General features: G+C 44.7%; 1 protein-coding gene across 1 annotated transcript in view; it reads right to left on the bottom strand.

The window, feature by feature from the left end:
• The window catches only part of CACNG4 (calcium voltage-gated channel auxiliary subunit gamma 4), a 43,141-nt gene extending 29,700 nt beyond the window's left edge, over positions 1-13,441 (bottom strand). The window contains exon 1 of the mRNA XM_062011070.1: positions 13,151-13,441. Coding sequence (XP_061867054.1) covers positions 13,151-13,373 — 223 coding nt within the window. The 5' untranslated portion in view covers positions 13,374-13,441. The remainder of the gene's footprint in view (positions 1-13,150) is intronic.
• Positions 13,442-17,259: the final 3,818 nt, after the last annotated feature.

Genomic DNA, 17,259 nt, shown 5'->3' with positions numbered 1-17,259 from the left:
CCCAGCTCCTGAATATTAGTATGGGAAAGGATATCAGACAAAACTCATCTTTGGTGTAATTCTACCAAAGTCAGCAGAGTTAAACTGAAGATGATTTTTTCTGGCCTTTTAAATAGAGTGTAATTTTCTCCATGGGTAGTTATTAAATGCTATTGAGAGAGATTGCTATTGCTGTTGCTGTTGGAAAGGCTTTCTGGAGAGGTCACTCTGTCCCATGTGAATAGCACCAGTGAAAAACCAGAAGGTCTGGAGTTTTTTACAACTTGAACAGTCCCTGCGGGCTCTGACTACACCACACATCACTGCCTGACCCAAAGCTAAGAGCACATATCTATTCTGAGTTGAGATATCCTGGCTTGACATCCACTCCTACATTACAAGAAATCTGCCTGTAGAAACTGCTTGAAATATTGGAGGGGGCACTGCAAAAGATATTAATGTGGACATGTGGTCCCATCTCTGTCAGAGGGAAATATTCCTTAAGTACACTTTCAGAGGCTCAGCTGCTCTACACGGACATTTTGGGGCTGGTTAGGGTTTGTATCCCTTTCACCAGCTGTCCTAAGCACTGGCTGAGAAGGGGATCCCCTAACCTTCTTATTTTGGACTTCAAATCCTGTAGCCTTGTCTTCACGTGGACCAATTTAAAGGGGGCAAAACCATCCAACCGAGCACCTACTGCACGTCCTTAAGACACAACAGACATCTTCAGGTTGAGTAAGTCCTACTGCCCTTTTTTTTTGGCCTTGGCAAGATCAGTGTCTGGGAAGGCACCATTGCTGTCAGCAGCTCTCAAAAAGCACCTCAAGGCTCTGCATCTCAAGTGGATGGCATTGCCCCTTGTGTGGAACACTGAGACAGGTACTCAAACTGCACAGAGGGGCAAGAGCCAAGATATAGTAGAGCACTGACCTTCCTGCAGGTTGGTGGAGTCAGGTCTCCACCCAGCACACACAAAACACCTGGGTTTTCTTCCTGCCTACACAGGGACCTCAGCTGTCTGGCCATGGACTCTGCCCTGTCTTGAAGAAACCAGAACCTCAATTCTTATGGAATGCAGCACCAAATTTTGCCTGGATTGTGCATAAATCAGGAGATACATTGACAGGCCAAACCCTGAGAATTATTTAACCATTTTGCTAAAAGCCTAACTAGAAGGACTCTTGGGATGAAAGTGGGAACACATAAGACCTCATATATGTATTGACATCCCTGTGGTGAATTAAAATGCAAAATAGCACCTCTAAACAACATTATGAAGCTCTATCCCTTGACATAGTTTAAAATTAAATGGGCAAACCATACACCAGCAAATCTATTCTTAGCCTTGTAGGACTTTGGGCTAGATCGTAGGTATTTTCTCTCTCTCAGCCACAATGCTGAGCTCCAAGAAAGGATCTGTCTGTGCAATACACTGAAGCTCAGCAATAATTACCCATTGTGCTATGTGATGAGCCATCCTTTTGGTTCTTCAGTAACCCGTGCACCTGGACTTTAACTCAAACCAAATCATATGCACAGAAAACATTTTTATGTAAGAGGAGGTGAACATCACTAAAAATCAGAGAGCCTTTGTATGGCATGCCAAACTGCTGAAGCGAAAAAATGTCTTCAGTGAAAGGGCTCAGATGTGAGCATGTTTCAGTGCACAGCTCCAGGAAAAACTCTGATAATAAATGTGAGCTTGTTATCGTTGCTTTTCAGTGGGAAGTAAAGCCGGAAGCAGGGTCGTGCTGGCTAATTGAAGCTTACATTCTCATCCAAGCACTGCATTTTAATTATAAACTGGTGACACAAGTGTCACTTAGTCCTTAGCCTGTTTTAAGTGTGCATATGTATTAAAAATATTTTCAGTTATTAATTTATTCTTGTGATAATATTCATTATCCTACATTATGTCTACCAGGCACGTGCCTAATGGCATGTTTGATACACGCTAATTCTCATGCCTCTTTTAATACAAGGCTTATACACACATTTTAGGCTGAACAGGGTGCCAGTTGGCTACCAAAACAGGTGCACATTAATGCAGCATTAGGAACTGTGTAGCCATATTCTGGCCAGCTGCAACCACTTGCTCAGCCTTCCCTGGGCAGAGCAGTCATGCCAGAAAAAGGGATAACCTGTGGGAGTAGCTGCATCCAGAGCTGGCGCCGGGAGATGCTGATGGCAAGGTCCTGGCTGCCCAGGTCTGGCCCTGATCCTGAACCACTTGCCCTTCATCCAGCCCCTGCATGCCAGTGCTCCTCTGATCCTGCAAAGTCGGCTCTTTGCGTGGCCAAAGCCCTGGGTAAGACTCAGAATTCTGGTGGAAAATTTCTGTCTGTTTTTTTTCCTTCTCTATGGGGTTTTGCTGCTGTGTCTGTAGACTGTCTCCAGCTTGAATGCTGCCACTTACACATGGAAATGAAAATAAATGAGGGAAAAAGGTCACTGGGAGTTGGCTACTGAGACACAAAGTAAGTCATTAAAAATAAGCCCAGGAGCACAGGCAAAAAAAAAGGGCAATATTCCTAGAAAGCAAGTTAGGAAAGTAAACCCCTTCTCCAAGGACATTGCATGGAATGGGCTACCTATTTCCCCTCTTAATTTGCTACCAAACTATAAAGAGGATTCTATTTTAATAAGCACTACCGTAGCGGGACATTGCAAAGGAATTGTTCAAATGGCTGTAATTAGAAGTGATGCTGTAAATACAGCCCTCACATTATTCCTAAATACTACATGTTTTCTTTCAAGTCTCACATCTTTAAGGATCCCACAGCATCTCCAAAACCTCCTGCATTTGCCAGTGAGAAAGGCAAGGACAAGAGCACAGGAAAATGAGCAAGGGAGAAACACCGACCTCTGAAGCAAACCTTCAGTCTACTGAGGAGAACCACAGGATGTCTAAGCTCATAATTAGCAAATAGTGGCATAGTCTTGGATAAATACTTTGGAAATGCCTAAGTAACAAAAAGAAAAGACTCTCCTGTTGCCTCTCAATGCAATGTAAGCTTCAAAGACAAACCTTCCCTGGAAGTACAGTTAGTCTCTGCAAAGACTTTGCATCATCGTGGAGCATCTTCTGTCAACAGACGAAACTGTGTTTTTCACAGCAGGCAGAGCTGGGGGATGTGCACCAGCTCTGATCCAAATGCAGGTTGGGCAAATCCAAGCAGCACAAAGCCTGAGCCAAGAAACTCAGCCTCTTGCCAGGTTTATTGGCTTGGGTTCAGTGCATGCATGAATGTGGAAGGGCTTTAGGACTGGGGCTGTCTGCGTCCTACTGGTCCATCTGGAAGAGGTCGTTCTGTCTGCAGAGAGCACACTGGTGAACCCAAAACTGCTGTAAAGGCAAATACCTGATGCTCTGCTGGCAGGAGGCTGTGGGTAAACACTCAGCTAGGGTTAGGGTTAGCAATTCTAGTTTTAAGAAGCCATTTCCAAACTGTTACTTAGCTCCCTGATTTATTAATTGATTTTTCATCATGCCTAGGATAGCTCTGCTTAATAATGACATTTACCAACAGTTCCCCTAATAAAACCCAATTGAAATTGTTAATAAGGTTGCAAAGCTCTAATTGTACAGGATAAGCTGCTGTCAGCTGGGGATATGTCAGGCAGCAGAGCGGGACCAAGGGACGTTAAATGTGGGAGGAGAGAGATGAAGAGTCTGGGGCTGTCCCTCAGCAATCTGCACTGGAAACCAAGTTCCTGAAGTTTTGGAAGTTCACAATTGCCAAAAGATAACCTACCCACCATCAGCAGAGGCATATCAGGAGAAGAACAATTTATTTTGAGCTATTTACTCCACTGGTTCAAGTAACAGAGTGAGGGCTTCGACCCTGCTCATGATCAGCGTGGATGAAAATGTGATGTGACATAACACAACTTGCTGTTTCATCAGCTTGCTACAAACAAACTAACACAAAAAGAAAACAACTCCAGCCAATTTTGCATTAAAATGTATGCAACTGTGTAAAGGAGCACTGCTATGGTTTACCTCAGTTCAGAAGATTCACTGGACAAAGATGATTAAAACCCACTATTGTCACTAATGAGTCACATACAAAGGAATATTCTTAACTTTCCCATCTGTCTACCTTTGAAAACTCAGTGTAAATAGTCTCAAAGTCTTCAAGCATTAAGAGTTTTCTATTCCCTTTGCTTGCAGGCAGCTGAATGCTGGGGGCTGGGCTTTAAAAAACACCCAACAGCATGGCAGTTCTTACAACACATTTAACCAAAATTATCTTCCTAATAGCCATCACTGATACTCAGTGAGCCATGAGATAGGTATGCACAGCTCTGAGATAGGTATATGCAATAATCTGTATTTTAGATTTGATTACATTTAGGCAATGTACCTCTGGCAAGATCCTATTTCAAGTCATAATTGTGACATGTCATGGTTCCCTTTTAATGCCTTGCAGCAACAATAGATAAACTATGCCTCTGGGATGCAAGTAAGACACAATAACAATCTTAATATTATTGAATGCTATCTATTTGGACAGGAGCAAACACTCAGTCATCCATATTCCACACAAAATTGCATTATTTAAAATGTGTAAATGGGAGAAAACTGATCCGAAACCTGCGTTAGAGAATTGGCAGTGACTTAAAAATGGTTATTAGCTAAATCTGACCAAAAAGCTGGCAGCTAAAGGAGAGTAGTAATTCCTTAGTGAACTGGGTACCTCTCCACCTTGAACAGGGGATGCTTGTCAGTGCTTCTGCATACCTTTGAAATATTTGGCATTGTTAAGCTAACAGGACTGGCTAAGTGAGAAGCATTCAAAGGGCACCTAAGTGGCACAATTCCAAAACAGCAATTAAAAAGGTGGAATGCTTGAAAAGAAAAGCACAATAAAAGAGGTTAATTCATATCAGGGCCTGGCAATTTGCACAGGAAATACTGTTAATTCCACAAGGCACTCTCCTTTTATCCATCTCCTCACATCAGGACTGCACGTTTCTATTCCACCATTCCTGCACATAGAACATTTGACAACAGAAAAAAGGACTCGATTCTATTGAAGAACTTACAGTGCTCTTTGTAAAATGATCAGGAGCCTGGATAAACATGTGGGAAGCAAAGTAAAACAGGTAGAGAAAAGAGAATCCAAACCTCACCCGTTTGGACAAGCACATGATTGTGCATTTTTCATTGTCAGGACAGCACAGAGTTGCCTGAGAGTGAAAATGATAAATTTTAAATCCTAAATTTCTACCTGGAGCAATAGCTACCAGTTTTCTAAAGACAGACCCTCACACTACCATTGCAAAGCTAATTTGGAAGGTACCTGGTTAGGGGAAGGAAAGCTACACTATTTCAGCAAGGAAAGGCAAAAAGAGAATGAGAACAAAGATGTTAAGATGATGGGATGCCTCAAGAAGGAGAGGAAAGAGAGGCTGGACTGTCTGCCAAGCTAAATCAAGAACTGCTTCAATGCTTCCACTGCATTTGACACACATGCAACAACTGGTAAAAATGCCCTCAGACTTGAAGGGAAATCTAGCAAAAGTCTGTCTAGGTTGGGCTATCCATCCTGCAGGCAGCTTGCCCTGAGGCTTGCTATTTTGAGATATCAGAAAGGCCACTTATCATTAATATCATAAGAAGTCCCAATATAGAGAAAGCCGGTGTCTCACATGTTGCTGTGGCTCCCAGCACCTCTGTGTGCTCCTCAAAACAGCCAAAATAACCACTCTGAAGTTAAAAATATAAGCTGAAGCCCAGGGAAGAGCCACTTTCCACTCAAATTTTGAAAGTAAAATGAGCTGATGTACCTTGAGATTGAAGACAAATAACTGAAGGAAACAGCTATCTGGGAATAAAAGAGAGAGGGCAAAATATACTGTAGTTTAACTGATGAAAACACACTGAAGAAGTGAGAGACTTTAGGGTAGGGCAGAAAATAGCGAGAGGCTCTGCACAGCACTGGAACCATCTACTGAAAACAGCCTTTTGTTCTGAAGTCATAAATGTGTATCAGCCTCTCAGACATATGGGCAGTTGTGCATTTATCCTGTTTATTTTACTACTCCTGTGCATCCTGCCTTGCCATCTGTTGGGAAGAATTTGGATGCTGAACCATAAGTCTGTGACATAATAAATAGCAGTAAACAGAAATCTAAAATGAAGATAAGCACACAGTAATGTTTGGAAGCAGGACCAGGTTTTCAGTTTGATGGTATGATTTATTTCCCAAGATGAGTCTTGGCTCAGAAAAGAAGGACCAGCAGGGAAAGGTCCAATTGAAGGGACAGATCTACAATCCCTTCTCTTATATTGGCTTCATATTGGCATACTTCCACTGCCTTCCTAGAAAGCAGTTACATTTATGTAGGTGGAAAAATCAGACTTAATCCTGTCCCTCAAGGAAGACATGCTTAAACACAAAATATTGCATGTATAAAACATAAGTTGCAAGCAAAATGCTTCAAACCCAGCTGAAGCAGTGTTCACGCACCTCCTCTGAGCTGGGCAACTCTATCACTGTGTCCCAGTTTCTCCACATCTTCCTTTCCCTTTTATTATTAGATGAGAGGAAAGTGGGTGAGAAGGAAGCATTTATCCTTCCTAGTCAGGGGTAGAAAGATAAAGTACCTGGCTTCAAATCAGATGAGAAACCTAGTGAAGCCCAGACCCACAAGCCCATCCACCCTCCTCCTTCCTCTCCAGTTCCAGTTTGAAGACACAGAAATCGCTGCTCAGCTCCTTGACACACAAACCACACACTCACCAACTAAATACCTGGGCGCTGAAAGATATTAGTAACAGACTTCAATTACACTCAGTATCTAAGTACTCCTACCTCCTCAAAAGAATTAAAAATGAAATGAAAGCACTATCCTCCTCTCCTAGTATTTCTTCTTTTTTCCTCTGTTTCTGTAAAGACACACAAGGCTAAAAAAATGGAGACAGCAGATATACTCCCCTTCCCTCCCAGGTTTTTAAGAGGTTTGTGTGTTTTGCAGCTGGCAAAGCTCTGACCAAAGCTGCAGGCTGGACAGCACGACCTGGGCAGAAGTAAGGCAGAGTGACCCAGTGAATGGGGCAGGATCCACTGGAGAAATAATGACTCTGTTGAAATTGTCACAATTTTACAGGAGCAAACTCCCACATTGTCATATTTGCCTGCTTGGGCAGTTTACACTGGGGTGAGGGTTAGTAGAGCTGCCAGAAGGCAGGGCATGCATTTATGAAGGCTATGAGCTACAGCCATGAGCTCCTGCCAGTATATAAAAAGAGTAAAAAAAGCCCATGGCAGAATCACAGAATGGTTTGGGTTGGAAGGAACCTTCAAGCTCATCTAGTTCCAAACCCCTGCCATGGCCAGGGACACTTTGCACTAGACCAAGCTGCTCAGAGCCACATCCAACCTGCCCTTGAAAGCTGAAGGTCAGTTAAAGGTAACAGTTGCTCGAACAAGCCCAAAGACAACATTACATTACATTGCAAAGGTTCCCACAAACCCCCAAATTACTTACTATGGCTCTGACAGATCCAACCACAAATGCCATCTGTCAACCACCTACAATATGCAGAACGATTTTACACAGAATAAAACAGTAACTACAGAATAACACAGCCACAGGTATCCTGCTTGTATAACCCAATGCCTCTTTGACTCTTCAAAAAACATTCCTGAAACGTAGGTAAGATGAATGTTATCCACATTACATCTTGCACAGATGAAGCAGCTTTACAGCTGGATTACAAATGTGCTTTCATTGGTTTCCAGCCTTCGGGGAGTATCACTAATGCACAGAAAGTCTTTGGATTCTAAGTTTTGCATTGGGATATCTGGTATGATGAGAGCCAGGGAGAAAAACCCAAAACCCTTCTGTAGCCTGATAGTTCCCTACTGGCTATATAGCAGATCGAGTTCAAGAAAGCAAATTAATTCATTAAAGTGACATATATTCAGTCAATTAGCTTGAGATCCCCGTTTCATAGAGCGGCTCGGGAAGAATGGATGTTTTGTGACATCAATACAGTCATTTGAGAACCTCTGTTACCAATGTTCAAAGAAGTGCATTGAGGAGTTTTGTGCTTTTTTTATTTGAGAACAGATAATGCCTTAACCCATCTTCTGCTGACAGCTCCTCCAGCACAAACTTTCTCAGTATTTTAAGATATGCTACACTATGGATAATATTTCAAAGAGATTGAACTCTGCTCCAAATTCAGCAGCTCTCTAGCAAATGGAATGCTCCTCCCAAAAATTAACCTAAAAAGGCTGTCAAAAATCACTCCATCAATTGCTGGTGAAGCTGTACTGGCTTCAAACACTGTTTCAAAGGTGACATTGGAGCTCTAAGGATTGCTGTTCAAAACGAGCGCAGCACAGGCACTTTCTCACCAGCACATATTTTACCAAGGAAACAAAGATGGTACGAACAGGATGTATGGAAAGCAAGCAAACATTAGCTGAACCTCTGAAAAGCTCTTCTCTATTGTCTTCACATTTGTTTTGAAAGATTCATAGATGAAAGTTGACTCTTCAGGATGCAGAATGTGTACATATTGTCCTAGAAATAAGCTACAGCACACACAGAAGTAATTTTTCATAGCAGACACCCATTTATGCTTCTCCACTCACAGCTACCTCCTTTTCAGTGTGGATACAAGCTCACATGCCTGTAAAGGCTGAGATGACCAAAGATCTCTTAACGTGCCTCTAGATAGAACCTCTAAAGCAGGTTATGTTTTATACTGAAGTGACACAACATTTGCTCTTTGACAAAAAAACCCCCAAAGCAACCCAAACTCCTTGTCAACGGCATTTGAACATAAAGTCTGCATTGGGTTGAGTTTATTACAAAGAGTGGTGCTGGGACTTCATGGCTTTGCTTGGAGAATACTAAGGAATAATTATTCTTTTTGGATGAGCCATGAATTTGCAGTATTGATGGATGGCAGCCTTCCTTTATTTGCTTGCCTCAAACATTTGTATAAGCGTTTTTCTTTTGTTGGCAGGAGTATCCATGGAAGCAGCGCGTGCACGTGCTGCACTTCCCAGCTTTGGGAGCATTCATCCCAGCCGGAAGACTCACAAATAGTTGTGCAAATGTGTGTCTGTGCAAGTTTTCAAGTCATAAATGACTTCCTGGGTCCTTCTTCCCAACTATAACTGTTCCAAGCATCCAGTCAGAAAGGGCACGTGAATCCATGGGATTTAACCAATTGCACCTCTTGAAAAGTAAACAGCAAACAAGGAATGCAAAAAGCAGTAGACACAAAGACATTCATATGCTGAAGTATTTAATAAAACACTCTTTGAATAACTTTCAAGTATATTGCTTGATTTCCTATCTTGATGTCACAGAGCCTGCAGAGCTCTCTTTTGTGAGCTGTCCTATTAACTTCAGCCCGATTGTTGGCCAAGATAAGCAGTTTCAGAGGATAAAGTTATGTATTTAAAATATCTCTTTTTTTCCCCTAGACAAATGCTTTAACAGCAGATCCTTGTGAGTGAGACTGTGCAGCTTACATAGTTGGGCTCCACATTTACCATAAAAATAGGGGGATACTATGGTGGTTTAATCTCTGTCATGTTAGCTTGACCACAAAATGATTACCGGTAAGACACAGCATTTGATGTGTTTGCATGACTCTGCTGTGCATCATCCTCAGGGACTCACAGTTTGTGACAACCACCATAGCTTGAGTGGGGACATGGGACACAACAGCAGCCACTTGAAATGAGGCTCATTTGCTCTTATTATTAATTTGTAGGTTGGAGTGCAAGTTTCAGGTTCATAGAGGCTGCATCAGAAACTTCTTACTCCAGTGACAGTTCAACTTTAGCTGTCAAACCTGCAGTTACCACAGATGCTAGCCCCAGAAAACCAAAACCAGGGAGCCCCTGGGCCATTTTACTGCAGAGGCTCAGCCAAGGAACAGCCACTTCTGCCACATACACATTCATACCCAGAACTATTTTAAATGTTTCCCCACCTCAGGCAATTACCTTGGATCTAAGTTCTAAAAATCCATGCTGAAACACTGCTATTGTTTAAAATCCACTCAATGAGCCTCCTACCTCCACCTTTGACAAACACACTAAAAGAACAAAATTGGGATTATACAGGCAAGGGTTTGATTGATGTATCATTAATGCTACTTCTTGAGTGACTAAGCTCCATAGTAGTATCGACTACTAGCAATGAAACATGATTTCATCCCCGAGACAACTGCAGCTCCAAACAAAGGTAATGTGCTGGATGCCTAAACTGTATCACTCCAGTTATCATTATGATGCTAATTTGTTGTAAAAATGTTATCTCAAAGAAGAAAAACAGGCAAGCATTGGGGAACACCTAATAATTTGATTAGAAGGTTATTCTTTTCCATTCTGTTTCGACAGTTTTGTTTGAAATCTTGGAACTAGGGGATGCTGAACAGGTGATTGTTCAAGATCCAGTACACAGGTTGTTCTATGGATGGAGTTGAGAAACCTTTCAATGGAAAATTTCAATTGACCTGCAATTTACTCCATGAAATGCTTCATTCATGTCAAAAGCAATTTGGGAGGCTGTTACAGCTCATTTTCAGCTTTTGCACATTTGTGGTTTAGATTTGACTTTCTGAGAGATGGGACTTACGAGGGTTAAAATGGATTAAGTAGGTTTTTATAATTAGTACTGCAAAACACAAGAAGAGTTCTAAAACCAGGTTTGAAACCAGCCCATTTGATCACATATAACAATCCATAACTGGAATGATTTTCTTGCTTTGTATCTCCTCAGAGTTGCAACCATGACGTTGATTTTACTAACAAAATCCATCCACTCCGAAGGAGTGATTCTATGAACCAACCAAGAGGGTGCGGTTTGAAATCGGCTTCTAGAAATGGTTTGATTCATTTCTTGAGACAAAGGAACCTTTCCCTGTTGAAATCAAAGGCCCAGGATATGGTTTAAAACATGCACATTTTAATGTATCTATGGATTTTTGTCTCACAAAGACAGAACATACTGAAAATGTAGGAGAGAATGTAGACTCTGTTCCTTGTATCTGTGAACAGATGACAGCTTGCTCAAAGTGTCCATTCTTAGCACATATTTGACAACTTTAAAATTTGAAACTTTGTAATTTGATTATGAGCATTTGAATTTTAAGCAGAGCAGCTCAGCTGCCGTTGCATGATGGGTCCCATGAAAGGCTTTTTTGTCCCTCGAATTGATGTGGGTTTGGGGTGCTCTTGCACACAACTGCTGGGTGTAATCTTCCACAGATACCTTTGCAAACGTGCTTTGCTTAGGAAGGCACATTTTACGTGGTGATGCAACAAGAGTGGAGACCAGCCAGCATCACTGGGCACTTTTTGCAACACTGCCTGTTTCTCATGACTTCACTACCTTCTTTTTCTTAAAATAAAGCTGTGACTTAAGCCCAGATGTAACCAAGGCAAAAATTCCTCCAGTTTCAGGCAAAGCTTCACTTCATTTCTATGAATGAGATTCCTGGAGGACCACACAGAAATCCTGACTTTGGGAAACTCAGGGATTTCTCCTGGAGACGACAGGCCCAGTCCAGCAGAGCAAGCTCAGCAACTCCCACAAGATGCAAACAAACTTATTTTCCATGGGAAACAGAGACTGAGGACACTAGAACAAGCTCGGTGAAGGTCACAAGATTTGGTTCAAGAGGAGGATGCTCAGAACCTCTCGAGCAAGCTCAGGAGATGCAAGCCCTCATTTTCCAGGTTTTGTACAAGCCCATACTGAGAGTTCGATTTCCTTGAGGAGTCATAAAGCCAAGTGTTATTATTACTGGTAAACCTTCAGATTTCAGTAATTTCTTTTTCTTTATTGTCTAATAATTTTTCCTGTCCTACAGCTGCTCTATATATACATCCTATTGCTACGTAGCAAACATGACATTTTAAGAGGAAAATGATGTAGTCTCAAGTTGTTAGCAAAAGGAGATGAGAACACACATGAGAGTGAAGTGCTTCTACCATGCCACAGCCTTTTCTGGTGAGAAAAAAACCCTCCCAACACAGCTGCTAGACTCTGAACTATAGCTGGGCTTGGCTGAGCTCTGTCACTTAGAATAAACCAGGAAGCCAGGTTTGCAAAGTTCGGGTGTGCTAAGTTGTGCTGATGGAATTAGGTGTGCTGTGGCCAACGTGCCAAATGCATTACTGTGGGAAGAAAGACTCCACAGTACGACCACCACCACCCATGACCACCACAAAGCAGCTCAGCAAAAGTCAACAGCTTTCCTCTACGCTCTCCCTTTCATGCAGCATCACCGAGGCTCTGTCAGCCGTTCACACGGAGGGCACAGACCCAGCGGGTGAGGGGGCTGAGCGCCGCCCTGGTCCCCGCTGCCAGCGGTGTTATGTCCCTTTCCTGGGGATGTGCTGCTTTCCCACGCCCAGAGCTCCCTTCACTCGGCTGACAGATGTTGTTTCCCATCTGGGCACTGCAATCTGCTGTACCAAATCCTCTGAACACCCATGTGTTTCTTTGTCCCAGTAGTTACCCACCGCGCCTTCTCTACAACTCCATTTTCAGAGAGGGAGACACACGTTTTGCCTCTGCAGGGAACTGGGTGTCCTGCTACCCACCTCAGCTACTAAAACATCCATCTATTTGCAATCTTATTCAGACCGACACTTAGGCTGTACGAAGTAACCCTGAGTCCACACTGAAGCACTTAAACAGCAGCAACAACACCTTCAACCAGGTTCCTGGTGTCTCTAGCTATGGGTGGACAAGGAGGAACTTGGGTTTCTGCTGTCCTGCCCGAGAGCTGTGGCTGAGCCCCGGAGCCCCCGAGGTCAAAGCCCCAGAGGGTCCCCATCCCCGAAGCCTCCTTTGCTCAGATACGCCCCAAAGCATCACAAAATGCCGAACCCGCCAGGACCCCCCTTGAAGCCCCGGGGCGGGGGATGGGGGGGCGCGGAGCCAGGGGCAGAACTCCCCCGGGCTGAGCTCCGCATCCCGCCGCCCGGTTCCCATGGCAATCTCGGAGATGCCGGTTGCCACGGTAACGCCATCCTCCTCCTCGGCCGTTGTCCGAGGCAGCGGCGCGGCTCCGGTTGGGCTCTGCCCGGCGGCTCCGGGGCGAGCAGACGGTCACCCCCTCCCCGGGAAGTTGGTTCCCCCTCCCCGGTACGGCGCCGATCCCCCCCCCGCCCGGTACCTTCGAGGCAGCAGATCCTCCAGAGCCCCGAGTGAGTGAGATCGCCCCTTGCCCGCCGCGGTGGCCCCTGCGCCTCGTCCGCCGTGATGTTGGTGCCGTTGCAGATGTGAGCACTGGAGTAGAGCCAGTAGTCGGTACCGATGGCGATGGCCATGAGGCTGAAAGCGGCGAAGGCTCCTACCGTGGTCAGCAGCATCTGGACCCCACGGTCACACCACACCATGGTGCTTCATAGTCCCCGCACGGGCGCGGGGGCCGCACGACAGCGCCCGGCAGCCGCCGCCCGGGAGGCAGCCGAGTCACGGGGCGGGGGGCGGAGGCGGCGCGGGGGGCGCGGAGCGGAGCCGAGGGGGCGGGCGGGGGGAAGAGCCGCTCGCCGCCGCCGCGGGGCCGGGCTGCGCCGCGCCGCCCCGCCCGGGAGCCAAAGGAGGGAGGGAAGGAGGGGCTGCCCGGTCGCGGGCCCCCCGCGAATCGGAGCGGGGCAGAGCCGTCCGAGCCACTTAGCCTCGACGTGCCAGCGCCCAGGCGGGGGAGAGCCCGCTACTCAGCCCCCGGCCCTCAGCCAGGCTCCGGCGTGGCTTTGTTCGTGTGCTCTCGGTGCGCTCTGCCGGTGCGATGCCACCGCTTGAAGTGGCAGCTCCACGAGGGATGGAGGCCGGGGGTACGTGACACACGCCAGAGCTGCCGCCCGGCCAGCATGTGGCTGGCGATCGGGAAGGTGTTGCCCACTCTAAGGATGCACAGCTCTGCGCCTTCGCTGCTCGCTCTCGGGTGGGTTATGTGTCCCTCCCTTCAGCCTCACAGGTTGCTCTGGAAAGCATCTTAGAAATGGTGCCAAATACAGTGGGGACACCATTGCAGTCCCAGGGAGAATGCTCACGTTGCTCCTCAACAATGGACAATCCCAAGGAGAATGCCCATGTTGCTCCCCAGCAAAGGTGGGGGATTCAGCATGGTTTCCTCCTGCAGCCTCACTCTGCAATTAACTTACACACGGAGGTTGTAGGCAAGTATTTGGGTTGCTGGTTTTCTCCTGTTTGGAAGGGGATGGAGAGAATCCAGCGCCTAAAAATATTTTCCTCTGGAAAACCAAGGGGAGAAATAATCTACAACATTTTTTATCATGTTATCCTGCCTTCCACCCCTGACTCTCATCACCGCGAGCTGACAAGTCGGTCCTGCCTCCACCTCATCCGAGTGACAAGCCAGATGAATGGGAAGCCTTCCTGATCAGCTAATGCATTTGTGTGGAGGGAGCGTGGCAGCACACCAGTTTTATGTATATGAATTAGGGAGTGGGAGGACAAGAGCTACAAACCTCAAGAAATACAGCGCCTTTTCCCAAGCAGTGCGTGGATGGCTGCAGGTGCTTGTGTGACTCCACTGCTCAGCATACCAACGCAGAGATGCTTTTCAGCTGCTCGTCCTTTTCATAAAAACTGGGAAAGCAGAAAACAAATACAAGTTAAAAGCTGGTCTTTAACTCAAAGAGACCTTGACAAATGGCTCAGATATGAGCCTGTAAGAATAGAAGAGCTCCGAAGTTAGAGGCTTGGTTTAAGCATGGAAATTATGCTTTTCTTTTCAGTTGCAGTTTGTAGGTCTATCAGTGCCTTTGCAAAACCACCTTCTAAATGAATGTCTCCATTAGGGAGGGAAGAATGGAGTCAGGTAAACTCAAAAGCAGAGGGAAGCCTCCTTCAGAAAAACTGGATCGAGCATTTAAGTTTAATGAGGTTCAACAAACTTCTCATTTAAAATATATGTTTGTACCTCTGGGCTTTGGGGGTTTGGACAGAGTGGGAAAATGAGATACTGAAACAGCAGGAGGGAAGCCATTTCCATAGCTTTTTAAACCTATCAAGCCTTAATTAATATTATTTATTTGTATTACAGTATTGCCTGAGAGAGCTGCCTATGGCTGGCTCTCCATAGCAAGGAGCTGGGGAAGGGCTGGGTGGACTGTACCCAGGGTGGGATTCCCACTCAGCACAGAAATACTCTCCACTACTCCCATTCCAGGCATGCACCAAGAGCTACGATGAAGGGTGATTGGTCTGGTTGGTTCTCAGCAGCCTCTGCCAGCAGAGAGGAGCCACAGAACTGCAGGGTGTTCCTGAGCTCGGAGCCACCCACCCTGGAGCACCCTTGATTGTGCAAGGTAACAGCACATTAACAGAATTTATCAAGTCTTTTGCTCCCCTTCCTCCCCTCGCATTCTTGCAAAGGAAATGTCTGTTTCTGGTTCTACTGTCCTCTGAAGAATAACTCAGGCTCCTAAAGGGTTACAGAGAAGCATCCAAGGCAGACAATCATTTTCTGCCCAAGCTATCTTCTTTAGTTTAAAAATGTTCTCTATTCTTTTGAAATGCATGAAGTAGAATTGTGGGAGAGCTAATATTATATTCCACTACTGAAAGCTGGTGGAGTATTTTACATTGATGTCTGGCTCTAGTGATTTTCTAAGGATTTTGAATTCATTAAATCCAACCATTGAATAATCTCCATTCGTGGCGGAAGGGAGGCAGAAGTGCTTACACTCCTCAGGAGCAGAAAAGCATGTCGTCTTTTCTTAAACACGAAAGCTATCTGACCTGCTAGATGTACGAAAGGTTGCCCATCATGTAACCTTTGATTTGCAGACTTTGCTTATGATCCAGCCTTATAATACTGCCATTGAGTGTGGCAGTGAAGCAGCCTTGGCAGGGTGTTTTGCATTGCAGCAGCATCCGCCGTCCTCAATCTGAATTAAGACCCAATTGTTCCAAGCTCAGACCACAGACAGAAACTCAGGATGACGAGAAGAGAAAGCCCCACAGCTTCTCCTTGTTATTTAGCCCTTCCCAACCCAGATGACACTGTGTAGGGGCGAGAGCCCAACCCCAGACTTATTTTTCACGCTGGAGAACCAGGGACTTGAAACAGAATTGTTTTCATTCCTTGATGATGACGTTCAAAGCTTTAAATGAAACCCTGATCATTTTATTTCTGAACTGAGTAACAGTTACTTTGGAGATAAAACTTTGGCTTTAACTGTATTCAGTGAGAGCTGTCACTAATAAAAATCCTGCCCCAGAGACACCACTGGTATCAGAAGAAAACTGCAAGATGTTTCAGTTTAGCATTGCTGCTTCTGCTGCTGTCAAACACATTGACTGCAATAAATTAGGCTTTTTTTTTTTAATCTATCATCTAGAAAAATAACACTAGAATTTCACTGAAAGAAACTTTTGGAAATTGCACAAGAAAAACTCGAGAGAGTTCTCTCTCAGAATGAAAATAATCACTTCAATTAAATAGAGCTTTTGATGTAGATACAGTTGAACCATCATCAAAGCCTGGAACAGATATTTGATCCTCCCTTGTCCTCTCTCAGCTTTTAGCCTGATGCACGTGAGAATGAATTTTGGCATCTAGAAATGTCCTAAAGATATAAGAACATCTCTATAATTGGCTATTGTCATCTCCTCTGGATCTTGATAGCTTCCCTATCTAATTTGATGCTGGGATCAGGGAATAAAAAGATCCTTAATAATTTCCTTCTTACCTATGAAAAACTGGAGAAATATGTACATTTCATACATTTTTGTACAGTGTCAGAGAATCTCCTTTTACACACAGGGCAGTGGTGAGATTCAATTCAATCAGATCAGCAGCAGAACTTCACAAGTGCAAAGAACCAGGCAAGAACTTGGGATGTGGCAGAAAGCATCAGTTATGTCACTGGTATATTTAAGAAGTTGTTCATGGAACTGTATTTTTATGTATCTCAGATCATATCTCACAGATTAGCACAATACCTACTGGACTAAATTAGGAGACCTTTGGAGCTGCATCCAAATAGCTTGCCAAGCTCATGAATTCTGTGACAAAACAAAAGCTGAACTCACTTCTTCTGAAGGCTGGTACAGTACCTGACCTACTGACCCACCTATTCCTTCTATTATCATCCATCACATATTGCAAGGATATAGTGTCTCCCTTTTCTGAGGACCCTGCTCTGTGTTGGGGAGTCTGCTTTCTCCAGCAAGGGAAGGTTGGCAGAGAAGCCACCATCATGTTTCAGAGAGCTGAGTCTAGAAAAAGGTGAACTTGAACTTTGTTTGGGG

This window comes from Colius striatus, chromosome 18 (assembly GCF_028858725.1).
Source record: "Colius striatus isolate bColStr4 chromosome 18, bColStr4.1.hap1, whole genome shotgun sequence".
NCBI lineage: Eukaryota > Metazoa > Chordata > Aves > Coliiformes > Coliidae > Colius > Colius striatus.
The sequence above is the reverse complement of the archived record's forward strand: the minus strand, read 5'-3'. Positions and strand labels throughout refer to the sequence as shown.